General features: G+C 40.6%; 1 protein-coding gene across 5 annotated transcripts in view; it reads left to right on the top strand.

Moving 5' to 3' along the window:
- Positions 1-20,944, top strand: part of HDAC10 (histone deacetylase 10) — a 236,388-nt gene that overhangs the window by 156,089 nt on the left and 59,355 nt on the right. For all 5 annotated transcript variants that reach the window (XR_008402807.1, XM_053716638.1, XM_053716639.1 and 2 more), the window contains exon 20: positions 13,926-14,088. Coding sequence is in view for 4 of the 5 variants with exons in the window: in XM_053716638.1 (XP_053572613.1) it covers positions 13,926-14,088 (163 nt within the window). In the remaining variant the exon portion in view is untranslated. The remainder of the gene's footprint in view (positions 1-13,925; positions 14,089-20,944) is intronic.

Genomic DNA, 20,944 nt, shown 5'->3' with positions numbered 1-20,944 from the left:
ATAATTGCATGATTTGATGTTATACAAAAGTATTTCAATATATGGTGTTTTCTAATGGTCCTTTGATTGTTCTATATATATGTACATTTTTGATAAAATATATGCAATATATGTTTTTGTCCACTAGATGGCTAATGTTAGTTGGACATTGTAGGTTTTTTATGACCACTAGATGGTGGTATATTTTGCATTTACCTGAGTTTGTAAACGCAGGTGTGTTAATTGTGATGAAGGGGAGGGATTTAAGGTTTATAAGGTGCAATTCTTGTATGTGATGTATACAACATGATTAAGGGGTAACACCCGAAACGTCGTTGTCCTATCTTTGTTGGAGTAGATGTAAATAAATATACATCTTTTATTATCTTGGAGTGCTGCCATCTGATTTCTTATATTGTTTATAGTCCTAAAGGACCTGGAAAGACTGCCTAAGAAATCTAGATATAAGAGTAATTTAAGCCCTGGTGAACGCCATGCCCTTAACTCTCTAAGTACCAATAAAGACCTCGTAATCCGTCAAGCGGATAAGGGAGGTGGGACGGTGATCCAGAATATTCAAGATTATATTCTGGAGGCAGATAGGATCCTTAATGATGCCAGCCACTATAGGGTTCTATCTAATGATCCGACTCTCTTCTATTGGAAGGATTTGATGAAGGAATCATTACTAAAAAAGAGAAAGAGTATCTGCATCCTAAGAATCCCTGTGTGGCCTTTTATTATCACCTTCCTAAGATTCACAAGGACACGTCCAATCCCCCTGGGAGGCCTATAGTGGCTGGCATTGATAGTCTCACTGCTGACCATCTCTCTGCCTATGTGGATTCATTTTTACAGAAGCATGTGGTCAACTTACCATCTATTATTAAAGATTCCACCGATCTACTCAATAAATTGACAACTTTGGGAATTACTAAAAATAACTCTGATATTTGGTGGATAACGAGCGATGTGAGCTCGTTGTACTCAAATATTCCCAATGATAAGGGTCTGACAGTGATTCAATCATATTTGGAAACCGATATCTATATGCCCTTTAAACAACAATTGTTTATTATTGATTTAATTCGTTTTATATTACACCATAATTACTTTATCTATCAGGGACAGTATTATCTTCAGACCAAGGGTACGGCCATGGGCACCAGATTCGTACCTAGCTTTGCCAACCTTTATATGGGCAAATTTGAGGAGACCCATGTATATGGGTCCCCTATGGGTGCGAGTCTGGTGTTCTATGGCCGATACATAGATGATCTTATCTTTATCTTTAGGGGAACATACGAAGAGGCCCTACTCTATTCATCATCTCTAAATACTAATGACTTTGGTCTTGAATTCACTAGTAATATCCAATCTACAAGGATTGAATATCTAGACCTGTCACTATATTTTTCAGAAACTGGAACTATAATGTCTGAAACATTTTTCAAAAAAGTAGTTTGTAATAGTTTTTTAAATTTCAGGAGCAACCATTACTATAGTGGGAAGAAAAATGTGCCATACGGGCAATTTAGGCGCATTAGGCGGAATTGTAGTACGATAGGATACATTAGACAGTCTACTATATTAAAAGATAGATTTCTCCAACATAGGTGTGTCCGGTCCACGGCGTCATCCTTACTTGTGGGATATTCTCTTCCCCAACAGGAAATGGCAAAGAGCCCAGCAAAGCTGGTCACATGATCCCTCCTAGGCTCCGCCTACCCCAGTCATTCTCTTTGCCGTTGTACAGGCAACATCTCCACGGAGATGGCTTAGAGTTTTTTAGTGTTTAACTGTAGTTTTTCATTATTCAATCAAGAGTTTGTTATTTTAAAATAGTGCTGGTACGTACTATTTACTCAGAAACAGAAAAGAGATGAAGAATTCTGTTTGTATGAGGAAAATGATTTTAGCAACCGTAACTAAAATCCATGGCTGTTCCACACAGGACTGTTGAGAGCAATTAACTTCAGTTGGGGGAACAGTTTGCAGTCTCTTGCTGCTTGAGGTATGACACATTCTAACAAGACGATGTAATGCTGGAAGCTGTCATTTTCCCTATGGGATCCGGTAAGCCATGTTTATTACGATTGTAAATAAGGGCTTCACAAGGGCTTATTTAAACTGTAGACTTTTTTTGGGCTAAATCGATTGATATAACACTTATTTAGCCTTGAGGAATCATTTATTCTGGGTATTTTGATTTAATAATATCGGCAGGCACTGTTTTAGACACCTTATTCTTTAGGGGCTTTCCCAAAGCATAGGCAGAGTCTCATTTTCGCGCCGGTGTTGCGCACTTGTTTTTGAGAGGCATGGCATGCAGTCGCATGTGAGAGGAACTCTGATACTTATAAAAGACTTCTGAAGGCGTCATTTGGTATCGTATTCCCCTTTGGGTTTGGTTGGGTCTCAGCAAAGCAGATACCAGGGACTGTAAAGGGGTTTAAAGCTTAAAACGGCTCCGGTTCCGTTATTTTAAGGGCTAAAGCTTCCAAAATTGGTGTGCAATATTTTCAAGGCTTTAAGACGCTGTGGTGAAAATTTGGTGAATTTTGAACAATTCCTTCATGTTTTTTCGCAATTGCAGTAATAAAGTGTGTTCAGTTTAAAATTTAAAGTGACAGTAACGGTTTTATTTTAAAACGTTTTTTGTACTTTCTGATCAAGTTTATGCCTGTTTAACATGTCTGAACTACCAGATAGACTGTGTTCTGAATGTGGGGAAGCCAGAATTCCTATTCATTTAAATAAATGTGATTTATGTGATAATGACAATGATGCCCAAGATGATTCCTCAAGTGAGGGGAGTAAGCATGGTACTGCATCATTCCCTCCTTCGTCTACAAGAGTCTTGCCCACTCAGGAGGCCCCTAGTACATCTAGCGCGCCAATACTCCTTACTATGCAACAATTAACGGCTGTAATGGATAATTCTGTCAAAAACATTTTAGCCAAAATGAACCCTTGTCAGCGTAAGCGTGGCTGCTCTGTTTTAGTTACTGAAGAGCATGACGACGCTGATATTAATATCTCTGAAGGGCCCCTAACCCAATCTGAGGGGGCCAGGGAGGTTTTGTCTGAGGGAGAAATTACTGATTTAGGGAACATTTCTCAGCAGGCTGAATCTGATGTGATTACATTTAAGTTTAAATTGGAACATCTCCGCATTTTGCTTAAGGAGGTATTATCCACTCTGGATGATTGTGAAAATTTAGTCATCCCAGAGAAACTATGTAAAATGGACAAGTTCCTAGAGGTGCCGGGGCTCCCAGAAGCTTTTCCTATACCCAAGCGGGTGGCGGACATTGTTAATAAAGAATGGGAAAGGCCCGGTATTCCTTTCGTCCCTCCCCCCATATTTAAAAAATTGTTTCCTATGGTCGACCCCAGAAAGGACTTATGGCAGTCAGTCCCCAAGGTCGAGGGAGCGGTTTCTACTTTAAACAAACGCACCACTATTCCCATAGAGGATAGTTGTGCTTTCAAAGATCCTATGGATAAAAAATTAGAAGGTTTGCTTAAAAAGATGTTTGTTCAGCAGGGTTACCTTCTACAACCCATTTCATGCATTGTCCCTGTCACTACAGCCGCATATTTCTGGTTTGATGAACTGCTTAAGGTGCTCGATAGTGACTCTCCTCCTTATGAGGAGATTATGGACAGAATCAATGCTCTCAAATTGGCTAATTCTTTCACTCTAGACGCCTCTTTGCAATTGGCTAAGTTAGCGGCTAAGAACTCTGGGTTTGCTATTGTGGCGCGCAGAGCGCTTTGGTTGAAATCTTGGTCGGCTGATGCGTCTTCCAAGAACAAGCTACTAAACATTCCTTTCAAGGGGAAAACGCTGTTTGGTCCTGACTTGAAAGAGATTATCTCTGATATCACTGGGGGTAAGGGCCACGCCCTTCCTCAGGATCGGCCCTTCAAGGCAAAAAATAGACCTAATTTTCGTCCCTTTCGTAAAAACGGACCAGCCCAAGGTGTTACGTCCTCTAAGCAAGAGGGTAATACTTCTCAGGCCAAGCCAGCTTGGAGACCAATGCAAGGCTGGAACAAGGGTAAGCAGGCCAAGAAACCTGCCACTGCTACCAAGACAGCATGAAATATTGGCCCCCGATCCGGGACCGGATCTGGTGGGGGGCAGACTCTCTCTCTTCGCTCAGGCTTGGGCAAGAGATGTTCTGGATCCTTGGGCGCTAGAAATAGTCTCCCAGGGTTATCTTCTGGAATTCAAGGGACTTCCCCCAAGGGGGAGGTTCCACAAGTCGCAGTTGTCTTCAGACCACATAAAAAGACAGGCGTTCTTACATTGTGTAGAAGACCTGTTAAAAATGGGAGTGATTCATCCTGTTCCATTAAGAGAACAAGGGATGGGGTTCTACTCCAATCTGTTCATAGTTCCCAAAAAAGAGGGAACGTTCAGACCAATCCTAGATCTCAAGATCTTAAACAAATTTCTCAAGGTCCCATCGTTCAAGATGGAAACCATTCGAACTATCCTTCCTTCCATCCAGGAAGGTCAATTTATGACCACGGTGGATTTAAAGGATGCGTATCTACATATTCCTATCCACAAGGAACATCATCGGTTCCTAAGGTTTGCATTCCTGGACAAACATTACCAGTTCGTGGCGCTTCCTTTCGGATTAGCCACGGCTCCAAGGATTTTCACAAAGGTACTAGGGTCCCTTCTAGCGGTGCTAAGACCAAGGGGCATTGCAGTAGTACCTTACCTGGACGACATTCTGATTCAAGCGTCGTCCCTTCCTCAAACAAAGGCTCACACGGACATTGTCCTGGCCTTTCTCAGATCTCACGGCTGGAAAGTGAACGTGGAAAAGAGTTCTCTATCCCCGTCAACAAGGGTTCCCTTCTTGGGAACAATTATAGACTCCTTAGAAATGAGGATCTTTCTAACAGAGGCCAGAAAAACAAAGCTTCTGGACTCTTGTCGGATACTTCATTCCGTTCCTCTTCCTTCCATAGCTCAGTGCATGGAAGTGATCGGGTTGATGGTGGCGGCGATGGACATAGTTCCTTTTGCGCGCATTCATCTAAGACCATTACAACTGTGCATGCTCAGTCAGTGGAATGGGGACTATACAGACTTGTCTCCGAAGATACAAGTAAATCAGAGGACCAGAGACTCACTCCGTTGGTGGCTGTCCCTGGACAATCTGTCTCAAGGGATGATGTTCCACAGACCAGAGTGGGTCATTGTCACGACCGACGCCAGTCTGATAGGCTGGGGCGCGGTCTGGGGATCCCTGAAAGCTCAGGGTCTTTGGTCTCGGGAAGAGTCTCTTCTACCGATAAATATTCTGGAACTGAGAGCGATATTCAATGCGCTCCAGGCCTGGCCCCAGCTTGCGAGGACCAGGTTCATACGGTTTCAATCAGACAACATGACGACTGTTGCGTACATCAACCATCAGGGGGGAACAAGGAGTTCCCTAGCGATGGAAGAAGTAACCAAAATTATTCTTTGGGCGGAGTCTCACTCCTGCCACCTGTCTGCTATCCACATCCCAGGAGTGGAAAATTGGGAAGCGGATTTTCTGAGTCGTCAGACATTGCATCCGGGGGAATGGGAACTCCATCCGGAAATCTTTGCCCAAGTCACTCACCTGTGGGGCATTCCAGACATGGATCTGATGGCCTCTCGTCAGAACTTCAAAGTTCCTTGCTACGGGGCCAGATCCAGGGATCCCAAGGCGGCTCTAGTGGATGCACTAGTAGCACCTTGGACCTTCAAACTAGCTTATGTGTTCCCGCCATTTCCTCTCATCCCCAGGCTGATAGCCAGGATCAAGCAGGAGAGGGCGTCGGTGATCTTGATAGCTCCTGCGTGGCCACGCAGGACTTGGTATGCAGATCTGGTGAATATGTCATCGGCTCCACCTTGGAAGCTACCTTTGAGACGAGACCTTCTTGTTCAGGGTCCGTTCGAACATCCGAATCTGGTTTCACTCCAGCTGACTGCTTGGAGATTGAACGCTTGATTTTATCGAAGCGAGGATTCTCAGATTCTGTGATCGATACTCTTGTTCAGGCCAGAAAGCCTGTGACTAGAAAGATTTACCACAAAATTTGGAAAAAATATATCTGTTGGTGTGAATCTAAAGGATTCCCTTGGGACAAGGTTAAGATTCCTAGGATTCTATCCTTCCTTCAAGAAGGATTGGAAAAAGGATTATCTGCAAGTTCCCTGAAGGGACAGATTTCTGCCTTGTCGGTATTACTTCACAAAAAGCTGGCAGCTGTGCCAGATGTTCAAGCCTTTGTTCAGGCTCTGGTTAGAATCAAGCCTGTTTACAAACCTTTGACTCCTCCTTGGAGTCTCAATTTAGTTCTTTCAGTTCTTCAGGGGGTTCCGTTTGAACCCTTACATTCCGTTGATATTAAGTTATTATCTTGGAAAGTTTTGTTTTTAGTTGCGATTTCTTCTGCTAGAAGAGTCTCAGAATTATCTGCTCTGCAGTGTTCTCCTCCTTATCTGGTGTTCCATGCAGATAAGGTGGTTTTACGTACTAAACCTGGTTTTCTTCCAAAAGTTGTTTCTAACAAAAACATTAACCAGGAGATTATCGTACCTTCTCTGTGTCCGAAACCAGTTTCAAAGAAGGAACGTTTGTTGCACAATTTGGATGTTGTTCGCGCTCTAAAATTCTATTTAGATGCTACAAAGGATTTTAGACAAACATCTTCCTTGTTTGTTGTTTATTCAGGTAAAAGGAGAGGTCAAAAAGCAACTTCTACCTCTCTCTCTTTTTGGATTAAAAGCATCATCAGATTGGCTTACGAGACTGCCGGACGGCAGCCTCCCGAAAGAATCACAGCTCATTCCACTAGGGCTGTGGCTTCCACATGGGCCTTCAAGAACGAGGCTTCTGTTGATCAGATATGTAGGGCAGCGACTTGGTCTTCACTGCACACTTTTACCAAATTTTACAAGTTTGATACTTTTGCTTCTTCTGAGGCTATTTTTGGGAGAAAGGTTTTGCAAGCCGTGGTGCCTTCCATTTAGGTGACCTGATTTGCTCCCTCCCTTCATCCGTGTCCTAAAGCTTTGGTATTGGTTCCCACAAGTAAGGATGACGCCGTGGACCGGACACACCTATGTTGGAGAAAACAGAATTTATGTTTACCTGATAAATTTCTTTCTCCAACGGTGTGTCCGGTCCACGGCCCGCCCTGGTTTTTTTTTTTAATCAGGTCTGATATTTTATTTTCTTTAACTACAGTCACCACGGTACCATATGGTTTCTCCTATGCAAATATTCCTCCTTAACGTCGGTCGAATGACTGGGGTAGGCGGAGCCTAGGAGGGATCATGTGACCAGCTTTGCTGGGCTCTTTGCCATTTCCTGTTGGGGAAGAGAATATCCCACAAGTAAGGATGACGCCGTGGACCGGACACACCGTTGGAGAAAGAAATTTATCAGGTAAACATAAATTCTGTTTTTTGGAAAAAGGTTATCCGCTAGACCTGGTGCAAAACGGGTATCTTAGAGCTCTAAACGATGATAGAAATAAATATCTAATACCTACCAATAAGGATAATAAAGAAATGAAATCACAATCTTCTGATATGCTTAAAACACCTTTGTTTATAACAGGTTATAGTAACCAATTTAGGGAAATTAAGCAAATTATCTATAAGCATTGGCCAATAATCTGCGATGACCCTTTTCTCAAAAATTACATCTCTTCTAAGCCACGTGTTGTCTATAGGAGGGCCCCCACATTAAAAAATAAATTAGCCCCATTAAAGTAGTTAGAGACAAAAATAGGGGCCACCAATGGAATTTGGGGCTTAATAGGACTTTTTTTGGCAACTTTTTACCCAAACATGGGCTATTTAAATGCCTAAAATCTAGATGTAACATGTGCAGGTTATTGAAAAGTGGAACCAATTCTTTTACCTCTAATCAAACAGGTGAACATTTTAAAATTAATAAAAGGATGTCATGTGAATCAACGTATGTAGTATATTTGATCAGCTGTGCCTTTGGGGTCCAATATGTTGGCCGCACGGGACGTACCATTAGAAAACGGTGGAGTGAGCATGTTTATAACATTAAAAGGAAATTCCTGAAACATAGTCTCTCTAGACATTGCGCATATGCCATAAAGGCAGTTCAAAATCACTTTCTATACTACCCATCGAACAGATATCTCTGAATAGCCACAATCCTATGTTGACTCTGCGTCACAGAGAGACCTTTTGGATTCATAAATTACACACTCTAGCCCCTGATGGCCGTAATGAATGTGTCGATTTAGCTGCTTTTGATCTATGAGATAAATCTCACAATAAAATCTGACATCCATTAGAGTATGTGTATATCGATATCTACACCACTTAATAAATCCTATATAATAATTGGCCAAGTATGTTTGTCAGATGCAGTCATGCGCAGTAGAGACTGCACGTGACAAACATACCTGGCCTTGATCAGTGTCGGCTTGGAGCGAGGCCAGTAACAGCTGTGAGAAGCGGCCGCGCTCCCATGTGACAGCGGGCGTGCGCGAGGTACAGCGAGGCCAGTAACAGCTGTGAGAAGCGGCCGCGCGCTACATGGGAGGTGAGTGACAGCGGGCGTGCGCGAGGTACACAGCATACAAGCTGAACAGCTGTGAGGTCTGGGGAGCGCGAGGCAAGCTGTCATTCACCTCACCTCCCATGTAGTGCCGCGATGTGGGCGTGGCCGTGCGGGTGTCACCGCGATGGGCGTGGCCGTGCGGGTGTCGCCGTGAGGGGGCGTGGCCGGGCGGGGTGCCGCGATGGGGGCGTGGCAAGAGAGGGAGCAAGAGAGGGGGGAGAAGGGCCAAAGAAGGGGGGAGAAGGGCCAAAGAAGGGGGGAGAGAGCCAAATATATGGGGGAGAGAGCCAAATATATGGGGGAGAGAGCCAAATAGAGGGGGCAGAGAGGGCCAAATAGAGGGGGGAGAGAACAAAAGATGGGGCAGAGAGAGCCAAAGAGTGGTGAGAGAGAGCCAAAGAGGGGGGAGAGAGACAAATAGAGGGGGGGGGGGAGAGAGAGCCAAAGAGGGGGGAGAGAGAGCCAAACAGGGGGCAGAGAGAGCCAATGAGGGGGCAGAGAGAACAAAAGAGGGGGCAGAGAGAGCAAAAGAAAGGGGGGAGAGAGCCGAGGGGGCGGAGAGAGAACAAAAGAGGGGGCAGAGAGAGCCAAAGAGGGGGCAGAGAGAGCCAAAGAGGGGGGAGAGAGAACAAAAGAGGGGGCAGAGAGAGCCAAAGAGGCGGGAGAGAGAGCCAAAGAGGGGGGGGGGAGAGCCAAAGAGGGGGGGGGAGAGAGCCAAAGAGGGGGTAGAGAGAGCCAAAGAGGGGGTAGAGAGAGCCAAAGAGGGGGTAGAGAGAGCCAAAGAGGGGGGAGAGAGCCAAAGAGGGGGGAGAGAGAGCCAAAGAGGGGAGAGAGAGAGCAAAAGAGGGTAGAGTGCAAAGGAGAGGGGGAGAGAGAGCAATAGAGAGGGGGTGAGAGCAAGGGGTGGGACCGCTGTACTGCAAAAAATGGCCCGTGTACACGGGCTTTAGTACTAGTCTATAATAATTAATTAATGATTCTCTATTCCCTTCCCATTATATAGCACCAATCGTGAGCCCCCATACACCATCATCTGCAGTATTTTACTACTTCTACAACAATACTTAGCACATATCATACATAGCATGTGCACTCACATCACTGTCATTCACAATCACATATCCCTCTTGCCCTACTTCCTATCCCATCATTATAGTACTGACCATAAACATTTATTACTTCTAGCAGGTATACCCTGACTATAACACTCATGAATACTCATATGGTCTGTCTGAGTCTTTATCTGCACCCCTATTCCTCACTTTTCCTCCCCTCCATGTAGATATCACATTTGTGCTTAATACCCTCTTTAGTTCTAGACCTATAATATCATTGTAGTCTTAACCCCTATATAGTCATCACAGATCTACCACACTACCATTATAGATATCATATTGAGATAGATATCTCTATGAGTTTTAGATACACATTTACACACTATTTATTGTCATCATATAGTTATTAGTTATTACCCTCATTACACCCTATCTAGTTACCTAGAAGAGGATTTTTGGATCACTAGCGAAATTGATCTTTCCAGATCTGGCCCATGTCACTTTTTTTTTTTTATATATATATATATATATATTTATTTTTTATTGAGTTATATGCATTAAATACAACAAAAGCATTTTTCCAAAAAAAAAAAAAAAGGTTAACAAGTTATGATTACATAGTACTTAGGTTAGAGAGGTAGGAAAAAAAAGACCTCTCATGCATCAGAATTCAAGTAGCCAGTCCATGTGAGTTTTAGTCCATTCATACTTTTTTATTTATTTATTCACATCCATACATATTTACAGTCTCTCACTATTACAACTTTCTTTCCTACAATTTATTACTATAGGACTACAGATATCAGCAATTCCGTCATCCTTATGTTTCCCTCGGTATGATAGTAACAGAATAAAGGTCTCATCTGTTAGATTCTATTCATTCATTAATAGTACTATACATTTATCCTAGCGTGATTATCATTATAAATAAACATAATGCATACATTTACTATTAGCGAGCACTTCTCTTTAGGGAGAAAACCAGCCGTGACAGGATTATACTCCCAGTCACTCAGATACATATATTGTTATAGTTTCACAGCTTATATAAAAATCACGCAGCCTAATTAGTTATCTCTATCAACACTCCCAGTCACTCAGATACATGTATTGTTATAGTTTCACAGCTTATCACATAGAAATCACGCAGCCTAATTAGTTATCTCTATCAATACAAACAACATTAGTTTAGGATCGTTATGGCTCGTTTTTAATACTAATTATATTTGTATCACTTATCATATGCTATGAATAACATTGAGGTGTTTGAGAATGTCAATCTCTAACACGCCCCTTACGAATGTAAACAAACATTGTTATCCATTATCTAGTCTTATGTTTTGATAAACGTCAGCATTCTTCTGGTCCGCCCCTTCACGCCCCCTTTTTTCTACTAAAATGACTATTTGCGTCCAACCACCTGGCCAAACGTCATAGCCAATGGGCTGACACTAAAATCTGTTGGCCGTTATAGGCTAAGAAGGTTTTGATTCACAACATACAACGTCTAGAGGGATTTTAGTTGATCTGTATATTGGTGCATCTGTTATCAAGTTTAACATTTAAACGTCAGTATTATTTCTATATATAATTAATGATAAGCTCACAGACTTCTGACACGTTATTGTCTAACTCACATCCCCCTTTGTAAGTTTTATATTCTATGCGCTAATCACATAACAGAATTTCATCTGAATGACATGTCCGTCTAAGACATGCGCATTGAGTTTCTCAACACGCCGGTTCAGTGCTTTAATGTTTCACTTTTGTATAGATCTGGTTGCAATAGAGTGTTGCACTGTTTATGGGTTAAACGATCTACCAAGGTATGTTTTATCACGTTTTCTGAATTTGATCAATTCCGTTAACAAACACTGTGGGTGTTTTTCTGATAGAAATGCTCATGCCTGAGATGTTATGGTTTGTTTATATATGAAATAGTGGGTCAACACTATGGCTACATATATTATATTATATATATATATATATATATATTTGTTCACATTCAGTTTTATGCTTATGAATTTGATTTAGATCAATTGTTGTTTATTTTTAAATGTTAGCCACCTGTGAGATGTATGTTCAATCATTATTTATTTATTTCATTAATTCATTGAGATGTATTATGCTGAGTTTTATAAGCAAAATGTCAATGTTAATGAGATGCATGCTGCCTTAGTTATCTATTCATTGATTCACTTATTTTAATATATGATAGAGGATTAATCATGTTAACTGCAATATGATTGGCCAATAGGGCTCCAATGGCCACCTAGGCCCCTCCTGTTACCATGTGATACTGATTAAGATTAATTAGATATATGGTATATATAGTAAGTGTTCTCAAATGTTTTATGAAGCCTGATGAAACAGCCTAGAGCTGAGAAACGCGTTGCCTTGTTTTTAATATTTTAATAAAACCATTTTATATCCTGAACACTTGCTACCATCCTTTTTGTTGCCATTTATCCCTCTGGCTGAGAGGGGAGTTTTTCCTGGGTCTATTCTGACCATTGGTGGTTCCGGACTTCCATCTGTGTCCAGTGGGCCTTTGTATAAGTCTGGTGGGTGACTATATTGATCCCATCCTGCCTCTATAGCATCAAAGGAGATGCTATAACTATTGCGAGTACCATTCCCTTCTACCACATTGATTCACCTGTGTTAAGACAATACTAAGCCATATAGGCACCTGTGTCTCTTTATGTTGTTTTGATACAGACACCATATCAATACCGGAGGTTGGTCCCCTGGGTGACTGTAAGAGATCCCAGACTGTCTCCATAGCACTAATTGAGGTGCTTCTACAAATGTGAGTTCACTCCCTGTACACATATCAATTTGTTTCTGGACCAAACAATATTGGGCCATGTGGCGCTTCTGTCCTCTCTTTTGAAAAGTAACCTATTTCGGTCACCCCCTCGTTCGTGTAGGTTCACTCTTTCTGTTGCACCCTGCGTCAGAAGATCAGTGGCGTTAACAGCTTGTTGACAGCTTTATCTAGCACTTTGAAGAGTGGAATCATATTTTTTTCTTTTTTATTATTTTTACACAGGTTTATAAAAGATATAAAAAAGCCCTCAGAATTAAAGTGATGGTAAACTTGACATGCTTTAAAATCAGGTCTGGAATCTAAGCGATAGTTTAGATGGACTTTGATTAATCACTTCTAATAAAGATGCACTGTAACTTATGTTTTAACCTAGCTGTGCCCACTCCTAGCTCTGGCTGCCCACTTCAAAACTCAGTTTGGACTGTTCTTTAATCGGCACTCTAACTACAAAAAAAGTGCTATATAGCTTTAATATAAATCAATGTAGCTTCCCCTCTGTATTGTGCACACTAAACTGAAACACACAGTACTAAAGCTGCCAGATGGTGATGTCCAGTGTGAAGATTCAGAGCTTTACTAACCAGCACTTAGAATGGTTTAAAATATCAGAACTGCTTAAAAGAGCACTGCAGGCACAGGTGGAAATATAATAGCATGGTGAATAATTACATGATATTGTAGTTGTACCCAGCAGTTAATTGTGTCTCTTTAATGGCACCTGACACAATTGGTAAACAAAAAACGCCATATCCAGCTCACTGTTCGTGCTTTTTGTATGGTTTCATTTTGCATTATTTAAAGGGACACTGAACCCAAATTTTTTCTTTCGCGATTTAGATAGAGCATTCAATTTTAAGCAACTTTCTAATTTACTCCTATTATTTTTTCTTCGTTCTCTTGCTATCTTTATTTGAAAAAGAAGGCATCTAAGCTTTTTTTTTTTTTTTTTTGGTTCAGTACTCTGGATAGCACTTTTTTATTGGTGGATGAATTTATCCACCAATCAGCAAGGACAACCCAGGTTGTTCACCAAAAATGGGCCGGCATCTAAACTTAGATTCTTGCATTTCAAATAAAGATACCAAGAGAATGAAGAAAATTTGATAATAGGAATAAATTAGAAAGTTGCTTAAAATTTCATGCTCTATCTGAATCCCGAAAGACAAAAATTGGGTTCAGTGTTCCTTTAAGCACAATCTGTACATTGCACACTTCTATAGGCATGTGCATTCGGATTATTCATGATGGTCTGAATATGGAAGAAGGCGGCTGCTCGCGGCATTTGGCTAGTTTCAGAGCCGGATTCCTTTCTGTGATCGTGCAACACTAAGATCTTGCACATGCCTACTTCTCATTTTAGCTAACATAACTGTATGCTGCAGTTTAGGCAATGTGCTAATCTAATTGTTGAGCTACATTTTTTTGTTTTTTTATGACCAACAGGAAATGGAGACAAAACTGGCAGAAGCTGTGGTCAGCTGTTTAGCAGGATGTTCTACTGCAAAAGAATTTGGGCCTTACAGATCCCCTAGCCAGGAAAGTGTGTGCTACCTACTAGAAGAAATTAACAGTCTTCAAAAGGAATGGAACATGCTTCAGGCTTGTGGTAAGAGATTACAGTTTGCTTACCTTTTCCTTTAAGATCAATGGTTTGTTAATCTCTAATAATTCCTAAACGTTAAATAAGGACAATGTGATAAATTCTTTTAAAACTCCAAATTGGCTACCACTAACATTTATTAAAATAAGTGCAGTTATCATGAGAAAAGAAGTTACCTTAACATCTGCAGTGACCAAACCTAAATTTGACATATTTCTGCAAATTGTAATACATATGCTTTCATATCATGGTTCAGTTTATCAGCTTATATTATCAACATTTTCATAGGCTTTTATTGAAATGGTTCTGTATTTTTAAAAAAATATATATCTAGGAACACCCATTTATGCGGCTAGAGGAGTTCATAATATGTAACTGCAATAGTGACTCCCCTACCATCCTTACTGGCTCCATTGAGAAATGTATAACCTCATGGTAACACCTTTCTTTAAAACAAATCTGTATTTCTGTTATAATAGCTTATTGGAACGTGAGAGACATCACCCCCCTATAGAAACAAAAAGCTATGCTCAAGCATTTTAAAGATATTTGTACAGGTATTGGTTTTCTACAAGAAACTCACAAAGAGGAGGAAAGAAATGTATGTCATAAGCAGAGCAAAGGAGGCAGCTAGGAGCAAATTTTGAGATGGTGCCTTCAGATCAAGTGGGTTCAGCGTTGTGGAGGGCTTCATAGGTTAGGGTTAGAAATTAGCTTTGTGATCCTGGAGAATAGTTGAAGCCAGTGTTGGGCATAGGAGGAACAGTGGGTGATTTAGGTAATTCTGGATGATGCATTGAGGTGGAGACAGTCCGTTGAGAGGTAAACCAATTAGAAGGGTGTTGCAGTAGGGAATATTAAATATGAGTGAGTGGACCAGACGTTTAGTTGTGTCTTGAGAGGGGCATTTGTGGCAATGTCCCATAGGTGAAAGTGACAGGATTTAGTGTGAATGAGGATGTAGGAAGTAAAGGAAAGGCAAGGGTCAAGTAATACTTCAAGGCAGTGGACATGGAGTGAGGTTGTTATAGTGGAGTTGTTGACAGTGGTTTCAAGTGCTGGAGTGTTCATAGAAGAACATGTCATATTTAGCCTTAGATATATTGATTTTAAGGTGATCAGAGGCCATTCAGGAAAATATTAGTGAGTCAGTATGTGACATAATTTAGAAAGGGGGTGTAGGGTGGGGGAAGTTATATAGATTTGAGTGTCATCAGTATACAGGTGGCATTGGAACCCCAACAAGCAAATGCTTATCAAAGGTGAAGAAGTACATATTGAGTAGGGGACCCAGAACAGAAACTTGGGGTACACCAACAGGCAGTGAGAATATACCAGAGAAGAAGACATTACATATGCTAAATGAGTGGATAATATTCAGTAGGATAGAAGGTGGTCAAGTGTATCAAAGGCAACATACAGGTTAAGGAGAAGTAGTGAGAATTATCTGATGGTCTTGTCAGTAAGCAAGTCATTTGCAACTAGTGAGGGAAGTCAGAGTAGAGGGTTGAGGTCAAAACAGTTTATAAAGTCTGTAAGGTGAGGAGGCAGATGACACCTTAGAACCCCTAACAGCATCATTTGTGCTGGCAGCAGCCCTCCAGATGACTTCAAAAGCGTCCTAAAAATTAGAAGACTGCAGTGCATGGCTGCACCATCTTAACTCCACAGTGGGGCCCATAACATGCGGCGCTGACAACATGCGGCTGCTATATAAAGGGACACAGTCCCCAATGCTGACGGAGGGTATAACATTTCTGTGGATACAATCTTGCAAGCTTGCCCACCAGTAACACAGGGATAGTTCCCTAATGCTACATCGAGCTGACATTTGAGAATTTAAAGGGACACTAAACCCAATTTTTTTATTTCATGATTCAGATAGAGCATGCAATTTTAAGCAACTTTCTAATTTACTCCTATTATCAATTTTTCTTTGTTCTCTTGATGTCTTTATTTAAAAAGCATCAATGTGATGCATAGGAGCCGGCCCATTTTTTGTTAAGAACCTGGGTTATGCTTGCTTATTGGTGGGTAAATGTAAGCATCCAATAAGCAAGCGCTATCCATGGTGCTGAACCTAAAATGGTCTGGCTGCTAAGATTTACATTCCTGCTTTTAAAATAAATATAGCAAGAGAACGAAGAAAAATTGATAATAGGAGTAAATTAGAAAGTTGCTTAAAATTTCATGCTCTATCTAAATCTCGAATGAAAAAAAAATTGGGTTCAGTGTCCCTTTAAGTCACAATATTCTCCATCTAAAATTTATGGATCTATATGGGCTATCACAATGCTTCCTAATCTGGTGAACAGGATTATGTTGCCCACACAAAGATAACGTTATGCTTCTATTAGAGCCTGCTGCACAAAAAATTCTGCCTGTACATATAATTATATATTGCTATGATTATCACTGCAGGGAGATTGTAACAAGTATGGTACATGATGCTTTTCAAACTGGGAGTCCTACCCTGTATCTTAACAAAGCTGCTATAGAAATAGAATACTATGCTATTTATTCCTCCTTTTCCGATAAATTGCCATGACGGAGCCGCACAGGCCTGAGACATGCATATCCTGTTTAATTATTATACAGCTTCCTCATTGTGACCAGAAGCACACTTCACTTGTATAGTTATACAAAAAAACAAAACAAAAAAAGGCTGTCTCTGATTGTTATGCTACCCTGCTCAGGGCTTGTTGAAAAGTTCATGGTGTCCAAGAAAAGAGTAGTAAAAGTACCCTTGATTTCAGACTCTTGTCTAACTGAGACTTACTTAGACTTCACCTACAGAAGTACCTACCATGTCATCTACCACACCGTCTGCAGATACTGGTTCGTCAGCAGAACAACTCTCTATTATTAAGGCTCATATAGCCAATTTACCTTCAAAATATGATATGGAATCACTAAAGGTCTTTATTAAGAGTGAACTCTCAGAATTATGGAAATATTGGAGTGATCTAGGCTCAAGATTAGAATGCCTAGAAGAAGGCCAAAATACTTTGAATACTATAGTCTGCTCTTTCTCTCAAATGCTTACCCACCATGGCTCATTAATCACTTACAGGGCAAAGTCGAAGATCTATAGACAACAGGGGCAGGTGGAACAATCTAAGGCTCAGGGCCATCCCTGAAGAAATTGCTTCAGAAGAATTAAGGAATTATCTAAATGGGCTGTTTTCTCATATCTGTCCTATCTTTAACTCAGAGAACATGATCCTGGAAAGAGTTCACCAAGCTCATCCTAAACTTGTCTCATATGCTTCCTCAAATATGTGATTATCAACTTCCTAAATTTCACTGAGAAAGGGCTGATATTGCAAGGAGCCAGGTCTCATCAAAAGATTGAATATCTAGGGAGGGAGATCCAAGCTTATTTGGACCCAATAACCATACAAAAGAGGAAAGAACCATGTGTTTACAAACTCAAAACATAAAATCCAGTTGGTGATATCCCTTCAGTCTCATTGTGCAAAACGTTAGGAAACTGTTAATATATAAGCATCCAGTTGACTTGGGCTCTACAACATTCCTGACTGAATCGGACAAAACTAGTAAGGGGAATATAGAAGAGGTGTGTCCAAAAGTCCAGAGACCACAGTGGACTACCGTCCAGAAAATAAGACGTAAACAGCCTTCCTAACCGCAATACGCACAGGACTTTATATGAATGCTTGGTACGCAAGAGATATTGCTCCATTCCTAAGGTATGACTCTTTAAGTTACCTGCTTTCTGGGGTAAACCACAGATGCTATGCTTTTGAAATTACATAGCTCTATATAAGAGCATCTTATTTTATTTGGGGCCCCCTTTTTTATTAACCTCTTTCATGGGATATAGTTTATTTTCAAAAGGCCCCACTTTGAGCTTGAATTTGATATTGTAGCATATTTGCTAAAGTGTTGCTGGGGGATCCATATGACATCTAGGGATCTAAAGCATGACTGACTTCAAGTTACTATGTTTAGCAAATTTAACACTGCTAATTTAACATAAACCTTTTACTGTTCTTTTTACAACTTTTCATTGCTTTTCATTTTTTTCTCTTATTGAATTACATGTTTGGATCTTTGCCTGAGTTAATTGTTTATTTGCAACCAAAAGGTGAGGATACCCGCCCTCCCACTAAATACCAACATGTTCATTTATTGGGTATGTTATAGTTGTGCGCTATTAGTTCCTCCCTCCATCCGGGTGGCTTGGTAAAATAAATGGCGTATGGATACTGATTAAAAAGAACGTCCCCTTTCAACTAACAGATTTTCAAAGGGATAAAGAGGGTAGATTTTTATTATTAAAGGGAACACAATATAGGTCTCCTATCAACCTGATGTGTATCTCTGCTCTAAATGTGAAACACCTTCCCCTTTACTGCACTGTTACCAATATTCTTATGGATAATGCCTGGGGAAATCTTTCTTTCATATAGATGGCAGGAGTCCACAGGCTGGATATACATTCCTACCAGGAGGAGGCAAAGTTTCCTAAACCTCAAAAGCCAATAAATACCCCTCCTACCTACCTCAGTTTTAAACTTTGCCTCCTTAGGAGTTGGTTGAAGCATGATGTGCTTGCTTTCTTCATTGAAAGGCGTTTCAGAGCAAATTGAAGCCCGGTTACCCTCAGAGTACAGTGCACCATGTTTTTGCCTCACTGGAAATCTTTTCATAGGCTCTCTGTAAATTCAGTCGCAGGGATTCATCTTCTGCCTCCCTTTACGGATCGACATTATACTCCTATTCCATTACTGCTGCTGATATGTTTAATATGTTTAAGGTCTCTCCTTAAAGGGACACTAAACCCCAAAAAAATATTTCATGATTTAAGTAGAGAATACAATTTTAAACAACATTCCAATTTACTTCTATTATCTAATTTGCTTCATTGTTTAGCTATCCTTTGTTGAAGAAATGGCAATGCACATGGGTGAGCCAATCACATGAGGCATCTATGTGCATCAACCAATCAGCAGCTACTGAGCCTATCCAGATATGCTTTTCAGCAAAGTATATCAAGAGAATGAAGCAAATTAGATAATAAAAGTAAATTAGAAAGTTGTTTAAAATTGCATGCTCTTTCTAAATCATGAAGAAAAAAAAATTGGGTTTCATGTCCCTTTAACTCCTATATACGGTGACAAGAGTGCTTTTTATTCTTCAAATTGACTTTAATTTGGTACTAAACCTTTTATTGGATACTTCCTCCGGGGATCCTTCACCCCTTTAAAAGAGACTACACCTTCTATTCGTACCCACATTAAACCTACTCAAGGCTTGATTACATAGTCACAGATGTTACAAGCCTGAGGCATGTTAAATCTGCTGCAGTGCATCTCCACACTTGTTCAGACCATGTAAGTTGTGATTTTGCTCCTCATAAAGATTTTGTGTGGTAGTTTGATAAGTCTTTTTTATCTCCTCTAGTAGTGCAAATAAAAACATAGAAGAATATTTCTGTATTTGCTCTGAAACTAGTATATAAACTACATGGGAATCGCATAAAGATGTAGTTAGAGGGGAAATGATGGGTATAAAGCGGCCAAATATAAACAACATATGGCATATTTAACATCTCTCAGATATATCCAACCTACAATTGAGGCATAAACTATTACTGAAAGACCCTCAGGTACTTAAAGATGTATCATCTAAACAAGCTCTTGTTCTGAAACTACTATGACAGGAAGAAAAAAAGACAGTGTTGTACCTTAAAAAAATATATATATATTACGAGGGTAGAAACAAACAAGGCTGGTCACTAGCCTGTGCTTTAAAGGGACAGTCTAGTCAAAATTAAACTTTAATTATTCAGATAGGGCATTCAATTTTGAACAACTTTCAAATTTACTTTTATCATTAAATTTGTTTTGTTCCTTTGTATTCTTTGTTGAAAGCTAAACCTAGGTAGGTTCATATGCTAATTTCTAAGCCCTTGAAGGCTGCCTCTTATATCAGTGCATTTTGACAGTTTTTCCAGCTAGAGAGCGCTAGTTTGTTCCATATAGATAGCGTGCTCACTCCCGTGGAGTTATTTATGAGTCAGCACTGATTGGGTAAAATGCAAGTCTGTCAAAAGAACTGAAATAAGGGGGAGGATATGCAAAACTGTGGAATTTGTAATAAAGGGATTATCTAGCTTTTTAAACAATACAAATTCTGGTGTAGACTGTCCCTTTTAAGAAAAAAAAATACAAATTCTATACAAGATGATCAGACCCCTCACAAACTTCAAAAAATTATGTAACGATACTCCCCCACTATCATGTACAGTCTCAAACATTTATAAAATTCTAACTAAACATGATCTCTCGGTGTGGAAACACAAAATGATCTCTTGGCTGGGGAGGATAGGCGTCATTAAGATGAATGTCCTCCCCAGGGTGCTGTATATCCTCCAGACTATTCCAATCCCTCTTCCACGCTCCTTTCTCCCCTCTCTGCAAAATCTGATAGAAGACTATATATGGAAGGATGTTAAGCCCAGAATAAATAGAAGAACTATGTATCTCCCTAGGGATGAGGGTGGACTAGGGCTCCCTAATGTATCTTTTTACAGAAGGGCTGTTCTTCTCCAGAGGTTGGTTGAGTGGTGCCACAACGACCCTCAAAAAGATTGGATTGCGTTGGAAGCTGGTGTCCTCCAGCTGGGGGGTCTTGCCTCCCTTCCCTGGTTAGATAAAAAATTCAGGCCCGCAGAGGTGGAAAGATACCCCTTGACCAAAGTGGTCTTGGAGGAATGGGACAGGTCTGTACGCACAGAAACACACATATCCACAGTTTTTTCCCCACTGACACCGGTTTATGGAAACCCTGACATACCATTACAGACTCAGGTGACACCTGCTCAGTTACAATT

Source organism: Bombina bombina, chromosome 6 (assembly GCF_027579735.1).
Source record: "Bombina bombina isolate aBomBom1 chromosome 6, aBomBom1.pri, whole genome shotgun sequence".
NCBI classification, from domain to species: Eukaryota; Metazoa; Chordata; class Amphibia; order Anura; family Bombinatoridae; genus Bombina; species Bombina bombina.
This window is presented reverse-complemented; position numbering and strand designations above follow the sequence as displayed.